Source organism: Aethalodelphis obliquidens, unplaced genomic scaffold (genome assembly GCF_003676395.1).
Source record: "Aethalodelphis obliquidens isolate GAN/ISIS:26980383/991018 unplaced genomic scaffold, ASM367639v1 scaffold24, whole genome shotgun sequence".
Lineage (NCBI taxonomy): Eukaryota > Metazoa > Chordata > Mammalia > Artiodactyla > Delphinidae > Aethalodelphis > Aethalodelphis obliquidens.
In genome coordinates this window covers 1,730,605-1,745,796 of record NW_020837968.1, presented here as the reverse complement: position 1 = coordinate 1,745,796, position 15,192 = coordinate 1,730,605, and the positions used below count along the sequence as shown (strand labels likewise).

Below are 15,192 nucleotides of genomic sequence, written 5' to 3'. Positions count from 1 at the left end.
ATAATACGTCAGGATACAAGTGGCACAAGACAGGGACAGCACTGAGATTCTGCGGTGCTTTCAAAGATCCTTTTGACTGTGTCATTTGGGGGGTTATTATTTTGTTTTATCTCTCTTTGCTCCAACATAGTTCCAGTCAGATAAAGTGAGTAGCTCAATAACTTGTGTAGCAGAGTTGGGTTCATAATTCCTCATTATTAATTGCAGAGCTATACCCTGTCTGGAATAACCTCCTCATTTTTTTAAAATTCAGATTATTTCAATTATTTACACTATCTTCGCTGACCATCTGTCCACTGTAACATATCTGTCTTCCAAAGTCTTGCAACAGTAGTTAATGTTATTGAATAATTCAACTTAATAAAGATACCAAAAATTTTCCATGTGATAAGAAGTACCAGGGTCACTAGTCCTTACGTTATGCCAACTCTTCTGTTAGAGCTAAAACTGAAGATGTGGCCTTTGTATTTTTTTGTTTTGTCCAGTAGAAATCATTCAAAGTACGTAGACATCAAAATTATTGCCTTATATACTCCTAAAACTCATGAATCTTACTGACATGCAATTCTGCCACAAACATGTATTTACAATGCACAAACAATCTTTCAAATCCTTAGAAATTAACATCTGTATTGTGGTAGCACGATTCATCCTTACATGAATCCAGCTATGTTACAAGGCAAGGCAAGTCACCTGAAACCTGGTAGACATATAATCCTGATGAAGCATATCTAATACCCTGCAAAATTTAACTTGTAGAACAAACAGATCCATCCACTACTTTTACTGATAAAGGCGGTTTAAAAGGAAACCTGAAATATAAAGAATATATCAACTATACGTTCATATGGATTATGTTGGCTCATTTAAGTAAATCGGCAAAGGTTTTGATGGCACTAAACTGCTTAGGAAAAAAAAAAATGAGCACATCATTCATCAGAGTCCTAACTGTAATTCTATTAAGAAACATGACTATTTATGAGTCTAAATATCTTCATTATATTTAAAATAGCTTCATTATTATATAAAAATTTTCATTATATGCAAATATGAATTAGCTAGCTATTGATAGGAAGTTAAAAGTTTTGGGAAATTGCATGGATTTGCAAGTTGAAGATCATTTCTTCCCATTTAACTAAAAACTATAATGAACTTAAATTTTTTATTACAAATTCGAGAAAAGAATGCAGTGAGAGTTTATTTTGCTAGCATTTCATAATTCCACTTTTAAGAAGTTTATCTCTCCCTTAAAAATACAGTAGTAGCTTAATTTCAACAACTTGAAATAAATTTCCCTTTTTTTGTTAATTGGGGTTTCACAGAAATTCTCCCATCAGTTTAAATAGTGACAATGTCCTTCTCTTGATTGGTAGAAGGGGGGAAACTGACATTTCCTCACTGCCTTTTATGAGTCAGATATGGTACTAGTCCTTCATATACATTATTTTATAGACTTGCAAAATAACTTAAGATAAATGTTCTACTCATTTTATAAATGAGAAAATTGAGGCTTACAGAAATTCCGTAATACGCAACAGGCCTATCAAGAGGGTAAACTTAGATCTTATTTCAGATCCGTGTGAGTCTAAGGTCTGAACGTCTTTAATAAGGACCCTGACATATCAGACAGTTTATCGTTATTCTTGAAATAAGCTGAACTGGAGCTTACTTTTAGCTCTATGTGGAAAGAAGATTGATTTAGTAAAGGGATAGTTTAAACAAGATGTTGTAAAAATTAAGAAGATAAGCCTGGATCTTGTACTTTAACCTTGTGTAGCTTTGGGTAATGTATTCCAAAGTGTTTGACTCTCTTTTCCATGTCTCATATGAAATGGTATCAGGAGATGACTAGACGATCTTTAAGGGTGAGATGGTAATCAAAATATTTAAAATCAGTGTGGCCCAACAACAGGCCAAAGAGAACAGATGGCCAATCAATCAGAACTGAGACCAGCTCTAATGAACCAGTACCAAGTGTAAGATGTTTTCCAATGTACCCAGGTTTTATGTAGTTACCATATAAAATGGAGAAGCCTTTCTATTTGGAAACATTGTGAAGACTTATTTTGACATATTATGTATGTGAATATCATAAATTTAATTTACATTTTTAAATCCCATATTTGTGGCATCTGTTATTTGTTTCTGGTATATTGAATAAATTGGTCTTCAACTAAATTTCCTAAGTAGCCATGTATTGATATTATTTTCAGCAATGCTCATGTGCATTTAAAATAAAGTCAAACCCCACTAAGCTAATAATTGTAGAAGTGTGTACAATTATTAGTGTGCAAATTCTTATAACCCAGAAATATTTTAAAGAAAACATCATATTTCTTTGTAATACTATAGGATAGACTGAAAAATACTAGCCACAGCAGAGAAACAAGTATCTCATTGTTTAAAAAAAAAAGAGGAGGATTGCATAAAATTTCCTGGAACGTTATTTACTGGTGTTTAGTTTTTGCTTCCTCATTCTCAATCAAAGGAACAGAGAACAACAAATAAAAATGTTAGATACTGCTTTCGGGAAATGCACAGGAAGCTGATAAATTTTATAGCCCGAGCTTTCATCTCAACGCTTTGAAAAAAAGTCAAACCCCATTAAAATCATTTAACAAACAACATCATGTGAATAGCTAGATTCCAAACTGTAAGTCCTTAGGAAAGCAAAGAAAAAATTTAATGCAAAATATTCTAAAGTTAAAATATTCTTGTTTCTAAAAACAATTGACAAACAACGTATTTCTAAAAACAACTGACAAACAACAATTGACTAAAAACAATTGCATATATCAAAAACCTGTAAGTAAAGTAAGGTCACATAGTTGAAAGATCAATGAACTATGAATTGCAGAGAAGGTTCTAATTCTAGAATTGACCTTGGAAAAAATCATTTAACTTCTTTGGCCTGTTTTTTCCTTTCTATGAAATAAGAGGCAGTGGTGTAATCAAGTCACACAGACTGAATTCTTTAAATGTAATCATTGTAATTTGCAAGCTTTGAGATCTTAAGCTGCTTGGTACATCTTTCTGAGGATAAATCATCACTATATGACATGGATATATTTTTTATGGAAATACAATGTGAAATAAAGGTTAGGTATCTACTATGATGATTGCCATGTAGTAAATGCTCAACAGTTATTACTATAATAAGCAGAGGGTGGTGGCAAAGAATATTAATTTTATTAAATAGTCACTATGGTATTATTCAGATAAAATATTCTCTGATAAAAGCTACATCTATATTTATATTGAAATACTGACCAGTTTGCCAGTAACTAAGAGAAACAGAGTCTTCAGATTTTTCTGTGATTGATCAGATTCAGGAATTAAGACTCTAGAAATAACCACTTGATTTTTATAATTCTAATATACAAACCAATCAATCAATCATTCAGTAACTGGGCAGTTTGGTAACCTGTTAATTCAAAACCAAACAGAAAGAGGCTGATTTAGTTATGGCAATTCCAAAGTCTACACCAGGTACACAGGTTAAGAAATCCTAGCTTCTGCCATCTGTTCATTGGAATAATAAGGGGGAGAAAGGGGGATTAGTGACTCTGAGATAAGATTACTTAGCAAGACTGGATATGGAAAAGGAGTGGAGCCCATCTCCACTTCATGGAGTAAACTCCACTCCCAAATTTGGCAAGACTGATTCTTTTATTGTGTTTTATAAGGAATGTATATTTGGTATTCACATTCAGATTTCTCACATATATTTGGTCTTCACCACATTTTCTAGCTCACAGCTCCCAAAACCCTTGCAATTTCCTGAGTGATAACAGCAATGGGAGCATCTTTTGTCATAATATTTGGTCTCTAATCCTAGTTCCTGAAATCACTTCAGAGCCAAAAAAGGTGAAATGGGGGTCTTGTTCTTCATAACAAGCCCCTTTCCAGGAACACTGGGTTTAAATTAATGAGGTGCCGTTTGGAAAGTACCTAAGGATGAGGCTGTTTGCCAGGGAAACTGAAGTTCCAACCTGAATAGAAGGTTGGAACTTCAGTCCCACCCCGTGATTTTTGAGGAAGGGGGAGGGGCAGGAGATTGAGTTCAATCCCCAATGGCCAATGATTTAATCAATCGTGCCTATGTAATGAAGCCTCTATTAAAAACCCAAAAGGATGGAGTCTGGAGAACTTCTGTGCTGGTGAACAGGTAGAGATTTGGTGATAGTGGTGGCCACATAGAGGGCATGGAAGCTCCATGCTCTTTCCCCATACCTTGCCCTGTGCATCTCTTCCATCCAGTTGTTCCCAAGTTATATGCTTTTATAATAAGGTGGCAATCTCGTAAGTAAAATGTTTCTCTGAATTCTGTGAGCTGCTCTAGCAAATAACTTGACCTTGAGTAGGTGGTTGTAGGAACCCCCGATCTACAGCCATTCAGTCAGAAGTACAGGTAACAATCTAGACATGCAACTGGCATCTGAAGTCCAAGGAGGGGGTCACTGAAATTTCCAATCTATAGCTGATCAGTTATGGGGTGATAACCTGGCTTGTGATTGGCTTCTGAAGTGGGAGTAGGACAGTTTTGTAAGACTGAACTTTCAACCTGTGGAATCCAATGCTATTTCTGGGTACACGGTGTCAGAAGTGAGTTGAATTCCCCCAGAACTGAGCTGGTGTCCTGCGCATTGCTTGCTGGAGGTGTGGAGAAACCCTCTGACACACACATATACATTGAAATCGGGTCCAAGAACCCAATTAGGAGATTTACACATCAGGACAAGAAATTATACCTTGAAATAATATAAATAAGGTGAAAGGATAGTTTTTCCCCTTTGCTTTATCACAGGGCTGCTGTAGGCACAGTGCCACTTCTTTCTTTCTAAGCCTCTTCCTATCTGCTTCTCTGTATTCTGGGGCCTGAGTTGATCCACTTTGATCCAAGCCAGCCGAGATGGAAATGCTCTAAGTCAATCAACTTGTAAATACCCCTGTCTTAAATTTATCTTTAAGGCAGTGGACACATTACACCATAAGCAAAAAGAGCCAAAATTGGACACTTCTGAATTCACATAGTTGATGAGCATCTCTTATGTGCCAGATCTTCGCCAGTTTCTTAGAGCCTCCTACCAGAAAACTTCCAGAATAAGAGATATATCCCAAGGCCTTGGAGGTGCTTTGCCACCATACTCTATCACCCTAGCCATCCAGTAGTTCAATTTTTATTCTCCTAAGGTTTGTTTTATTAAGCTTTTATTTCTTCTGACATTGGGTCCAAGTTTTTGTTCCCCTACACCTGCCCTAAATTTATCTCACCTTTCCTTGGATGCTAAAGTGGTATCAAAGAAGTCATTGAGTCATCAGACCTGAAAATTCTTCAACTGAAACCTCTGGAGGTGTGCTCAAGTTTTAGAGTTGATTACCATTGAGATACTGACTCTAAAACAAGATGCATCAATCAGTATCTTGATATTCATATATTCAGAATAAATAATGTCATGAAGTTACAATATATTGGGGAGATACCTCTGTTTTGAAAAAATTCTTTTGATAAATTTTAAAAGCAGAGACAAGGCAGAAGATTTTGGCCTCATTTGGTTTACCCTGAAATCTGCATCACTTTAGAGTTTAAGAGGAGAGTTGGAGGATTCTAAAACATGGTATTGATTTAAGGACCATCTGCTACTAATCTGAGTCAGAGAGAGAAATATTGCAATTTTAGTATACAATGGATTTGACCACAGCATTTAGTGATGTATATTTACATTCATATAAGGATTTTGAAATGTTTAAGTAGTCTTATTTCACAAGAGTATATCAATCAAACATTTTCAAAAGAAATGAACATTGTAAAGCACAAACTATTTATGTTATGTTACAGAATATATGTTTTAACAGTGGAAGAATCATAGGAACTTATGATGATGTGTAATGGTATGATATAAAATAGATCATTAATATGCTCCTCTGATAATTAATGGTTCTTCACAAAGACAATGAAATTGTCCAGTTTTGGCAGAGATTTTCTAAGCTCGTTGATTAATTTAATGAAAATAACTATAATTATTTCAGTGGCATGTTTCCCACTGGTAGAGAGCAATGACCACTTGCAAAAATAGTTTTAAATAAAAGGCTCAGAGTACTCCAGTGACGTTTTAAGTTGTACTTGTGAAACACAATCATATACAATGGTTGTTTTCTACCACAGCACAGAATATATCTCTCAATGAATCATGTGCCATAATGTATCTGATTTAAAATATTCTAAGTAAATTAAATTATTTTTGATAAAATATTAACAAATTTTTGTCTTGTTTGTGCATTTAAAAATATACTTACGGGTTATCCAATAGCAGTATTACGGGATTAAGTTCTTTCTTTGGTCTATAATATGCCCTGAGAGGAACAATAAAATTATACAATCCATTTCCAGCTGTTTCAGCTGCAACTATAATTAGCTTATTTTTGAATCCATAGGCTTTTGCGTCCTCATAGTAGTTATGCTGGCAACTCTAGAGAAGAAAAATTATACAAAGAAAGGCCATTTTTATACTCCACTAATATTGGGTAAAAATATTTAGAAGATCTGGAAATGGGAAATTAATCTAACCTAGTAAATCCTTTGTTTTCTAACAAATTTGAAAATAGTTACATTTTTCTATGCCAAGTTCTCCAGCCTGAAGGTGTGCATGGACGAGACAAATGAATTGCAGGTATGCAGCTTGATCTGGGGAAGGAAAAGGCAGCAACACAGTGTACACATGTTCCACTGCAAACTGAAACTTGCTGCCAGATGACGTCTGGGTATCAATATTAAGGAATCGTCACAAGGTGTATGTATATCAAAGCATCATGTTATATACCTCAAATATAGACAATTTGTATTTCTCAATCATACCTCAATAAAGCTGGAAAAAAATAAATCATCTGCCTCTGACTTTATTTCCAGAAATAGAGTAATATTAAAATTAAATAACCTTGGAACATTCCAAGTATGGAATACCAAAAGGATGGATATCAATATCGAAAGGGATTTTTTTTTTTGGTTAAAAAACAAAAATTAAAAGAAAAAAACCCTAATTGTCTAAATGTATACCTGAGCTGGCAAGATAACGATGCAAATACTGAAATGTAAAATACTAATGTTAACAATAATAACAACAAATTACCAAAATGTGTTTCCTGAGGATATTTTGCTACCTCCCAGGGAGCTAGAATTTACTGGACTTAGCATTATTAAATCAAGATGCTTTTAAACAAAATTATCTGCCTGGATAATTGCTTTAGTGTTCTGGGTTTTTAATCTTTATACGTCTTTATGAGGGTTTCTTTTTATTTGGGTTGAGATTTGTTGATTCTCTGTGGATTCATCATCAACTCTGGAATGTTCTCTGCCTTTATTCTTTAATAAAAAGTTACAGAACATTGTTGGGAACAAGGTACTTTGAGTCAGCAGAAGCAATAAACACCAGAATTAGAATCACAAAGATTACAGATTTCACTGTTATAAGATTCAGAATAGAAAATGAGCGTGTTTACTATGTTTAAAGAAATAAAAGAGAACATTCAAAGCAAGAGCAAAGAACAAGAGGGTATTTAAAATATTCACTTAGATGTTTAAAGAAATTGCATATACTCTATTCTGGAACTAAAAATATAACAATTAAAAACAGAAGCTCAAAAGATGATTTAAATTGCCCATTTGATGCATCTGAAGGGATCAACTGCATGATTGAGTTGAAGTAATTACTCAGAATACAGAAAGAAAAGAGAAAGTAGTATGGAAAAATTAAGATACTTGGAAGATAGTGTGAGAATGTCTAATACACATTTAAAAAGAATACCTGAAAAAGAGATGCAAGAATCAGCAAGAAGCACTATTCACATAAATATTGACTGAGGATTTTCTAGAATTAATGAAATATCCAAATCCTCAGGTTCTGGAAACCCAATGAATCCTAATCCAAATAAATAAAGAGAAATCCAGTGTCATACACATTGTCATAGTGCAGAACAGCCAAGACAAGAAGAAGATCTTAAAAGCGGCCAGAGAGAAAAGAGAGCTTTAACTACCAGAAACACAAATTAGAACGATGGCCGACCTCTCATCAGCAGTGTGGAGCACAGAAAGTAGTAAATAGAATCCTAACAGGCTAAAAGAAAAAGAAAATTCAGAGCCTGGAATTGGACACCCAGCAAAACTATTCTTCAAGAAGGAGGACAAAATAAGGACACATCTAGGGAAAGTGAAATTGAAAGAGTTTACCACTAACAGGACCTCATTAGTAGAATTTCTAAAAGTAGATTTCTAATCATGGAAGTAGGAAGATCAATCCAGCAGGAAGGATTAAGGCATAAGAAAGAATGGAGAAATGGGGAGTGGTAAAGGAGAAGGACAGGCAGTCTTCACTGGAAGTATGATTGGAGAATTACTACTATAGACAGGATCTGAAGCCACATGAAATTAGGTCACTTACAAAGAGATTGTGGAAGGAGAGGATGACAGGCTGAGGCTGAGATTATTAAGAACTTCATTTTTATGAGATCAAATGAGGTAAAAGAACTAATTTAGAAGATTTAGAAGTAGCTCAACTAGTAAGAAAAAAAAAGAAATAGAACAAGGACAAAACAGGGAATTTAGTATTGATAAACCTTGACCAAAAGGAGCCTGCTGATACTAATGCAAAACGGACTGGGCAACAAAATACCTGCTCACAGACTTCATGGACACAGTAGGATTGGCTGCATAACCCCATCTGCTAATCGCAAAATGGGCACTCATTTACAGAGCAGACCACCACCTCCAGCCAGACTAACGCCACCTAAAGAATGGATAACCCCAGATGTTATCGGCCAATCAACAATACTCGGAAACATCGCTTTTTTACTTTGGTGAAGAGACAACTTGTCTTTTGGCTTTAAAAGACTGTTTCTCCTCCAGCAAGCCTCATCTCTGAAAGCTTAACTTTTCCTGTATCAGGTTCCCTTCTTGGGAATCTGTGGAATCATTTTGACTCTTTGGTTTCCCAACATTACTTTCATCTTTGTGTGTTAAAAAGTAAAATGCCACCAGATGTGGCATTTTAAATAAAAGGCTCAGAGAAGATGATATTATTTTGGAAATCCTCTTTAAGGAAAAAAACACAAAAGTCATACATAAAAAATCAGTCACAGGTTCTTGGAAGGGGCCAATACAGGAGAAGGGCTCTGAAGCTTAAGATGCATCAAGGTTACCAAAGATGCAGAGCGAGCCAGTGCTAGAAATACTGTGAAGCAGGAAAGCAAAACAAGGACTGACAAAAAATAAGGCATCGAGAGACGGAACTGTCCACCTTAATGGACCCAGATGAACATCTGGGAGCAGGGGTAAGGGTTCACAAAAAATCTTTAGGAAGATAGAGGCAGAAATTTTCTAATGATCTGCTAATCTTCCTCAAGAGTGACAGCTACAGCCAAGATTCATAATGTTTATCACATGGAAAAACTAATAGTAGTAAAAATATTAACAAAATGTATTAAGTGCCTATACATTTATTACGTTCCTGGCACTGTGAAAAGCTTTCTCCATGCACGAATTTATATCATCTTCACAAGAACCCTATAAGGTTCATATTAAAATTACAAGCATTTTGGAGATATGGAAACTGAAGTTTAATGATAATGTTATTTGCCCAACTGGCTGAGCCTGGAAGCAGAGAGCTGGGATTTTAACTCCAGCTAACTCCAAAATATAGAATAAAAGAAGAAATTCCTGGTTAGAATTAGTGGCACGTTTTAATTTCTGAGAGATTGGGGGTTTGAGAGTCTTCTCTTTATCTGCTCTCTGACTCATCATGAAAACAAATTCTTACCCAGGTCATGTCCAATGGCCATACTGTGAAAGAGAAAGATTCCTGCTTTCTTGGAATCTTTCTGTTTCGGATGGTTTCTCCTGAATATCAAGGCAGGAACCAAGAACTACTATAAAATCTTTAAGAAAGGGGACATTAAGCAAGACACTTCCAGTCTAATAATTCAATAATGAATTATGACTAGCTAATTTCACCATGTCAAGCGATTCCACTTTGAGATTTGAGGCAAAAATGTCTAGTAAAATAAATAGAGCGCATCTGGCCAAAATGATCTGGGGAGACTCTGGTTTGAGGCTCTGGCATCTTTGTTTTTCTCTTTGAAACAATGACTGACCAACTCATTGGCTACATTAGTAGAGGGTAAAGCACTTGGGTAACCTTTAGTGCAGTTAAGAAAGTAAAATTCACCACTTTATGTATTACATTTACATTTGAAAGATAATATTCTTTTAACATATTTCAGTCAAATGACTATACAAAATTATTTAAATACATGTAATTACACAATGCCATCATTTTAGTTTTACAGAAAATAACAGCAGTAAGTGCTTACCTTGTCTAGTCTTAAGCAGCAAAATGGCACTTTTTCATGAAGGAGATGACAAAAAGTGGGTGAACTTCCTATATATGGAGAGTAAGGTGGGTAGCCTTTAGCATATCTGTAAAACAATAGGAAATACTGAATTGCCTTGAATTAATGCAGGCAAAGTCAGACAATCAAGTTATAGCCATGTTCCTCTACTTTGATAAAGTTAGATGCAGTAATTCTTTATTTTGATATGGACATAGTTTAGAACAGGGCCCATGGACCTAATCTGGCTCATCACATGGTTTTGTGAACTAAAGTAGTTTTAATATTTTTAAATGGTTGGAAAAACAAGTCAAAAGAAGAATAATATTTCAGCTCGTGAAATTATATGAAATTTAAACTTCAGTGTCCAGAAGTGAGTTTTGTCAGAACACTGTCATGCTCACTCATTTTATGTATTGTCTTGGGGTGCTTTCACGCTTCAGAAACAGAGTTGAGTAGTTGGGGCAAAGACCACATGGTCCATAAAGCTGGAAATATTTACTAGCTGGTTCTTTCCAGGAAAAGTTTGCCAATCCTCAGTTTAAAAGATTTAGACACATTTTAGAAAATAGTAATGTTAATCTTTACAAAATATATTAAAGCAAAATGCATTATTATGATTCACTCTATCACTATTCATCAGTCATGGATGCATAACCAAAAAAGAGTAAATCATTTTAGATTGAGTAAATTATTCCATTAGACCCACACAAAAGCCAGAGTTTTTGCTGGAATCACGCTTACATATTATCAAAGATGCTCAGTTTATTTGCTGACTTTATAAATATAGTCACATTATGGTTGTAAAATTTTCAAAATGAAACTAGCAAAAAGTAGCAGCACAAATGAAAATTAAGAAATAAAAGAGAATTTAGTAGAGGCAAAGTTATTTTATCCAATATGAAAGCTCTTTTTTGATAAAGAAAATTTATCTTTCAAACCAAGAAATTTCAAATCTAGTTATTCCAGACATCATTAGCTAGGATGGTAAAATGGAGAACACTTTGCAAATTTAGAAGTTGATAGTCTCCCACTATTACTTCGACATCTTTTTCATTTTTCTAGATATAAAAAAAAATTCCACCTCAGTTTTTTCAGTACATGTAAAGAAAGAATTTGTATCACACCACACAACACCATTTCTAGAAATATACTGGTGGTCCAACCTCTTCTTCTTCCTGTCAAATATTTCATAAATCTATTTGAGTATTACTAATTTCTTGGAGAGTGGACTTGTCTTCCGTGGGTATGTGTAAGTTTCTTGTAATAAATATTTAAAAGTGTGAAGGAATAACAGAAGGATTTTTCTAAGTTTCAATTATATTTCAGTTCATTTTAGTTCAGTTCAACATTGATTGAACTTCTATTATATGAAAAATATTAGAAGTGTTTGAATGATGTTACCTTTGCCACTACGACCAATACTACACCAAATAGTATTTAATACTCATTGAATGCTTACTCTGCACAAACCATTGTCCTAAGCACATTACTCTATTACCTCAATTAATCTTCATATGAACACTATTTACAGATAAAGCATCGTGGGTCAGAAGATTTAATCAAAGTCACTGGCACACAACCAGTATAAGGTAGAACTGCCATGGGACACAAATTCCTTCAGACTCCACTGTCAAGACTGTTGAACACTGTGCTTTCCTCATGAAATGCCAACAGGGCTTCACTGGTGGCACAGTGGTTGAAAGTCCACCTGCCGATGCAGGGGACACGGGGTTCGTGCCCCCGTCCGGGAATATCCCACATGCCGCGGAGCGGCTGGGCCCATGAGCCATGGCCGCTGAGCCTGCGCGTCCGGAGCCTGTGCTCCGCAACGGGGGAGGCCACAACAGTGAGAGGCCCGTGTACCGCAAAAAAAAAAAAGAAATGCCAACATAATATACGACAAGTAAACAAACTCTACTGTAGGCTAAAATGTGATTAATAGCTTAAACATTGATACTATCTGTTATGGAATCTTAGTAAAGAGAACTAGTACTTCCTTTATTCATTCATTCAAAATATTATTGATGTATCCTGAATAAAAATGATTGCTGAATGCTGAAATAAGAGAAGCTTAATGGAAGAAGCTGCATTACATGTCATTGAATAATGGATTGAACTTCAATATGGAAGTGAAAAAATAAATTAGAGGTAGAAGGTACATTATAATTCAACAAAACCATATAATTATGAAAATACAAGCTGTATCCTTAAAGAAAAATATGTGAAATATGATATAGGTTATATCATGGAAATGCTGATTTACCTATTTTTTTCTTTAAGGATAAAGGATAATATAGAGAAAAATGAGGCTGTCAATAGCTGTTGAAGCCAGAAATTTGAGGACTTAGGCTACTTTATCATCAAGAGAGATACTGGCTAATAGGAAGGGTGTTTTGGTAGAAGCATGTAGGATTGATTCTAGGATGTCCAGAAGGGAAGGATATTAGTTTTTCATGGCAAGCACAAATCCCAGTAAATCTTACAAACATACTCCACATTTGAGGACATTTCTTCATCTGGTGTAGTTTCATCTTCTGATTGATCACTTAGAAGATCGCAAGTTTGAAGTGATGACGTATCTGCAACCTCTAAAACGGGAGCAATGCTGGGTCTTCTGACTTCTTTGTTTCCTTCTGAAGGAAGAGACAGGGTAGGGCCACTTGCTGACCTACAGCTTGTGTCTTGCAAGTCTATGGCCACAGTACCTGGAACAATGAGACATGAAAATCCATCAAAGCATTTGCCACCTAACCTATAGGACCTGTCAATCATTTAATGATCAAAGTGAGATGAAATACAGCCAGAATAACCAGGAAATATATGATATACTGTTTATCCTTTAATCTCAAAGGTTATTTATTTCTTTTTAACATGGGTATTTTTGCCCGCATGGATAAAAAAATTTCTGTATTTGTGCAAAAGTGTATTTGCTGCAACCAGCTCTATAGTATGAAACATAAGATTTGTGAAATCCTGAAATACTTAGAAATTTCAGTTAAAAAAATACCTTGTTTCCATTTATATTTATTTAAAATTAATGAAAAAAATTTAGGCCATTTGCATTTTGTGGGTTTCTCATTATATCTTTTTCCCCCATTTTTTTATCTTTCTCTTACTGATTTATAACCGCTTTTTTACATTAGAACCATTAATGTTTATGTTTATTCAGCAAATATTTATTAAGTACTCTGTGTGGCAAGCACTAGTCTAGGCACTTGAGATATGCAAGGAACAAGGCAGACAAGGTTTCTACACATACGGATTTATCTTTAAGATAATCAAGTGGACAGAGAAGTGAAAAAAGTAATTCCTGATAACGCTAAATACCATGCAGAAAATAAAACAGAATTATGTGATACGGAATAGTGGGGATGGGAAGCGGGAGGAGGGATGAGCTTTTCACTAGGCAATGACAAGGGCTACTCTGAAATCATGACATTTGATTTTTTTGACCTAAAAGAAAATCATGAGCACAGGAGCCACGGAAATACCTTGGGGCAATAAGAAGAGCGAATCCAAATAGCTTAAGGCTTTTGAATTCTTGGGATACTCAAGGAATAGTAAGTGGAAGAAACTACTTCCTTTGAGATTTTAAATTAACATTTAAAAACTAGTCTAAACATCAGTATATGGAAAGTGGATGTCTCTCCCCTTCTGGTAGAAATAATCCAATCTAACGGATGACTGCCTCCATATTTTACGATAACTCACTTCATGTATGCTTTTATGGATAGCCGGTCATCCTTCTGAAAGCCCTTAGTCCTCATTTCGTCTCATTCTTCGAAGCAACTATTAAAACACTCTCCACTTCCTTCAGACTTCTGTCTGACCTTGCCACCTTCTTCACTATAACAGCCTGAGTTTGTAAAGGGGGGGAAAAAACTCATGGGTTTTGGCATCTCAATGTTTCTGAGTGTGAAAGTTGATAGAAACAAGAGACTGGGGAGAATATCTGGGTATTCCTCAACATTGAAATGTGGGAGGTCAGGTTTTAGAGGCTAGTACCTCTTCATATACTATATACAACACTCAGATTAGAGGGAGGGGTGGGCTGGTGTGTCTACAGTCAACAGGGAAGACTCCTGCGAGGGGCCTGTAAGAATATGTCTAGAGCTGCTGTGCCCGAGGAAAGGACGTGATGACCAGCAGTCAGCAATTCCAGTATCTGAGCAGAGACAAAGGTGGTTGGCATCAGAAGCTGTACACTTGGCCACTGTTTTAGCACCATAAATAAGGATTAATTTATAATTCAATCTATCTTAGAGGTGAGATGGGGATCTTAGAAAAACTGAGATTGACTTTTCCACTAATCAGGTGACTGGATCTGATCAAACATGAAATTTTATAAGGTTGATTTATTGAAATAAAGCCATATGATATGATTTGCATCTTAATACTATTAATCCAAATCCGTATTTATGACGTTTATCCCCTGCAGATGACCACGTCGTCTAATTCAGAGAGAAAAGAGAAGTTACGGCAGAAGAAATCCTTCAACTTCTTCAAGCAAATGAACATGAGAGTTTCACCAGACATTTTTTTTTCCCCTCATTTATGTTTGGAATGAAACAGACATACCTCCATTTATGTAAAACTAAGCCCTACTCTTGCGGTGGGGATAAGTCCCCACCTGCTTCCTAAGGAACCATGTTCTCTGAATTCCACCCCCTCCCAAATATGTCTCCACATCACCTCCAGTTACCTCTTCACCATCTTCCTGACCAACACAGGAAATGTGGTCTCTCCCTGACAATTCTGCCAACACTGAAATCTGTCACCAAGCTGGGCTTGGGGGATATGACCAAGAGA

At 35.5% G+C, this 15,192-nt stretch overlaps 1 protein-coding gene across 1 annotated transcript in view; it reads right to left on the bottom strand.

The window, feature by feature from the left end:
- KCNT2 (potassium sodium-activated channel subfamily T member 2) overlaps positions 1 to 15,192 on the bottom strand; it is a 281,133-nt gene that overhangs the window by 75,933 nt on the left and 190,008 nt on the right. Inside the window, exons 18-20 of the mRNA XM_027122465.1 lie at positions 12,875 to 13,088; positions 10,363 to 10,468; positions 6,298 to 6,470 (exon numbers count right to left, since the gene is read on the bottom strand). Coding sequence (XP_026978266.1) covers positions 6,298 to 6,470; positions 10,363 to 10,468; positions 12,875 to 13,088 — 493 coding nt within the window. The remainder of the gene's footprint in view (positions 1 to 6,297; positions 6,471 to 10,362; positions 10,469 to 12,874; positions 13,089 to 15,192) is intronic.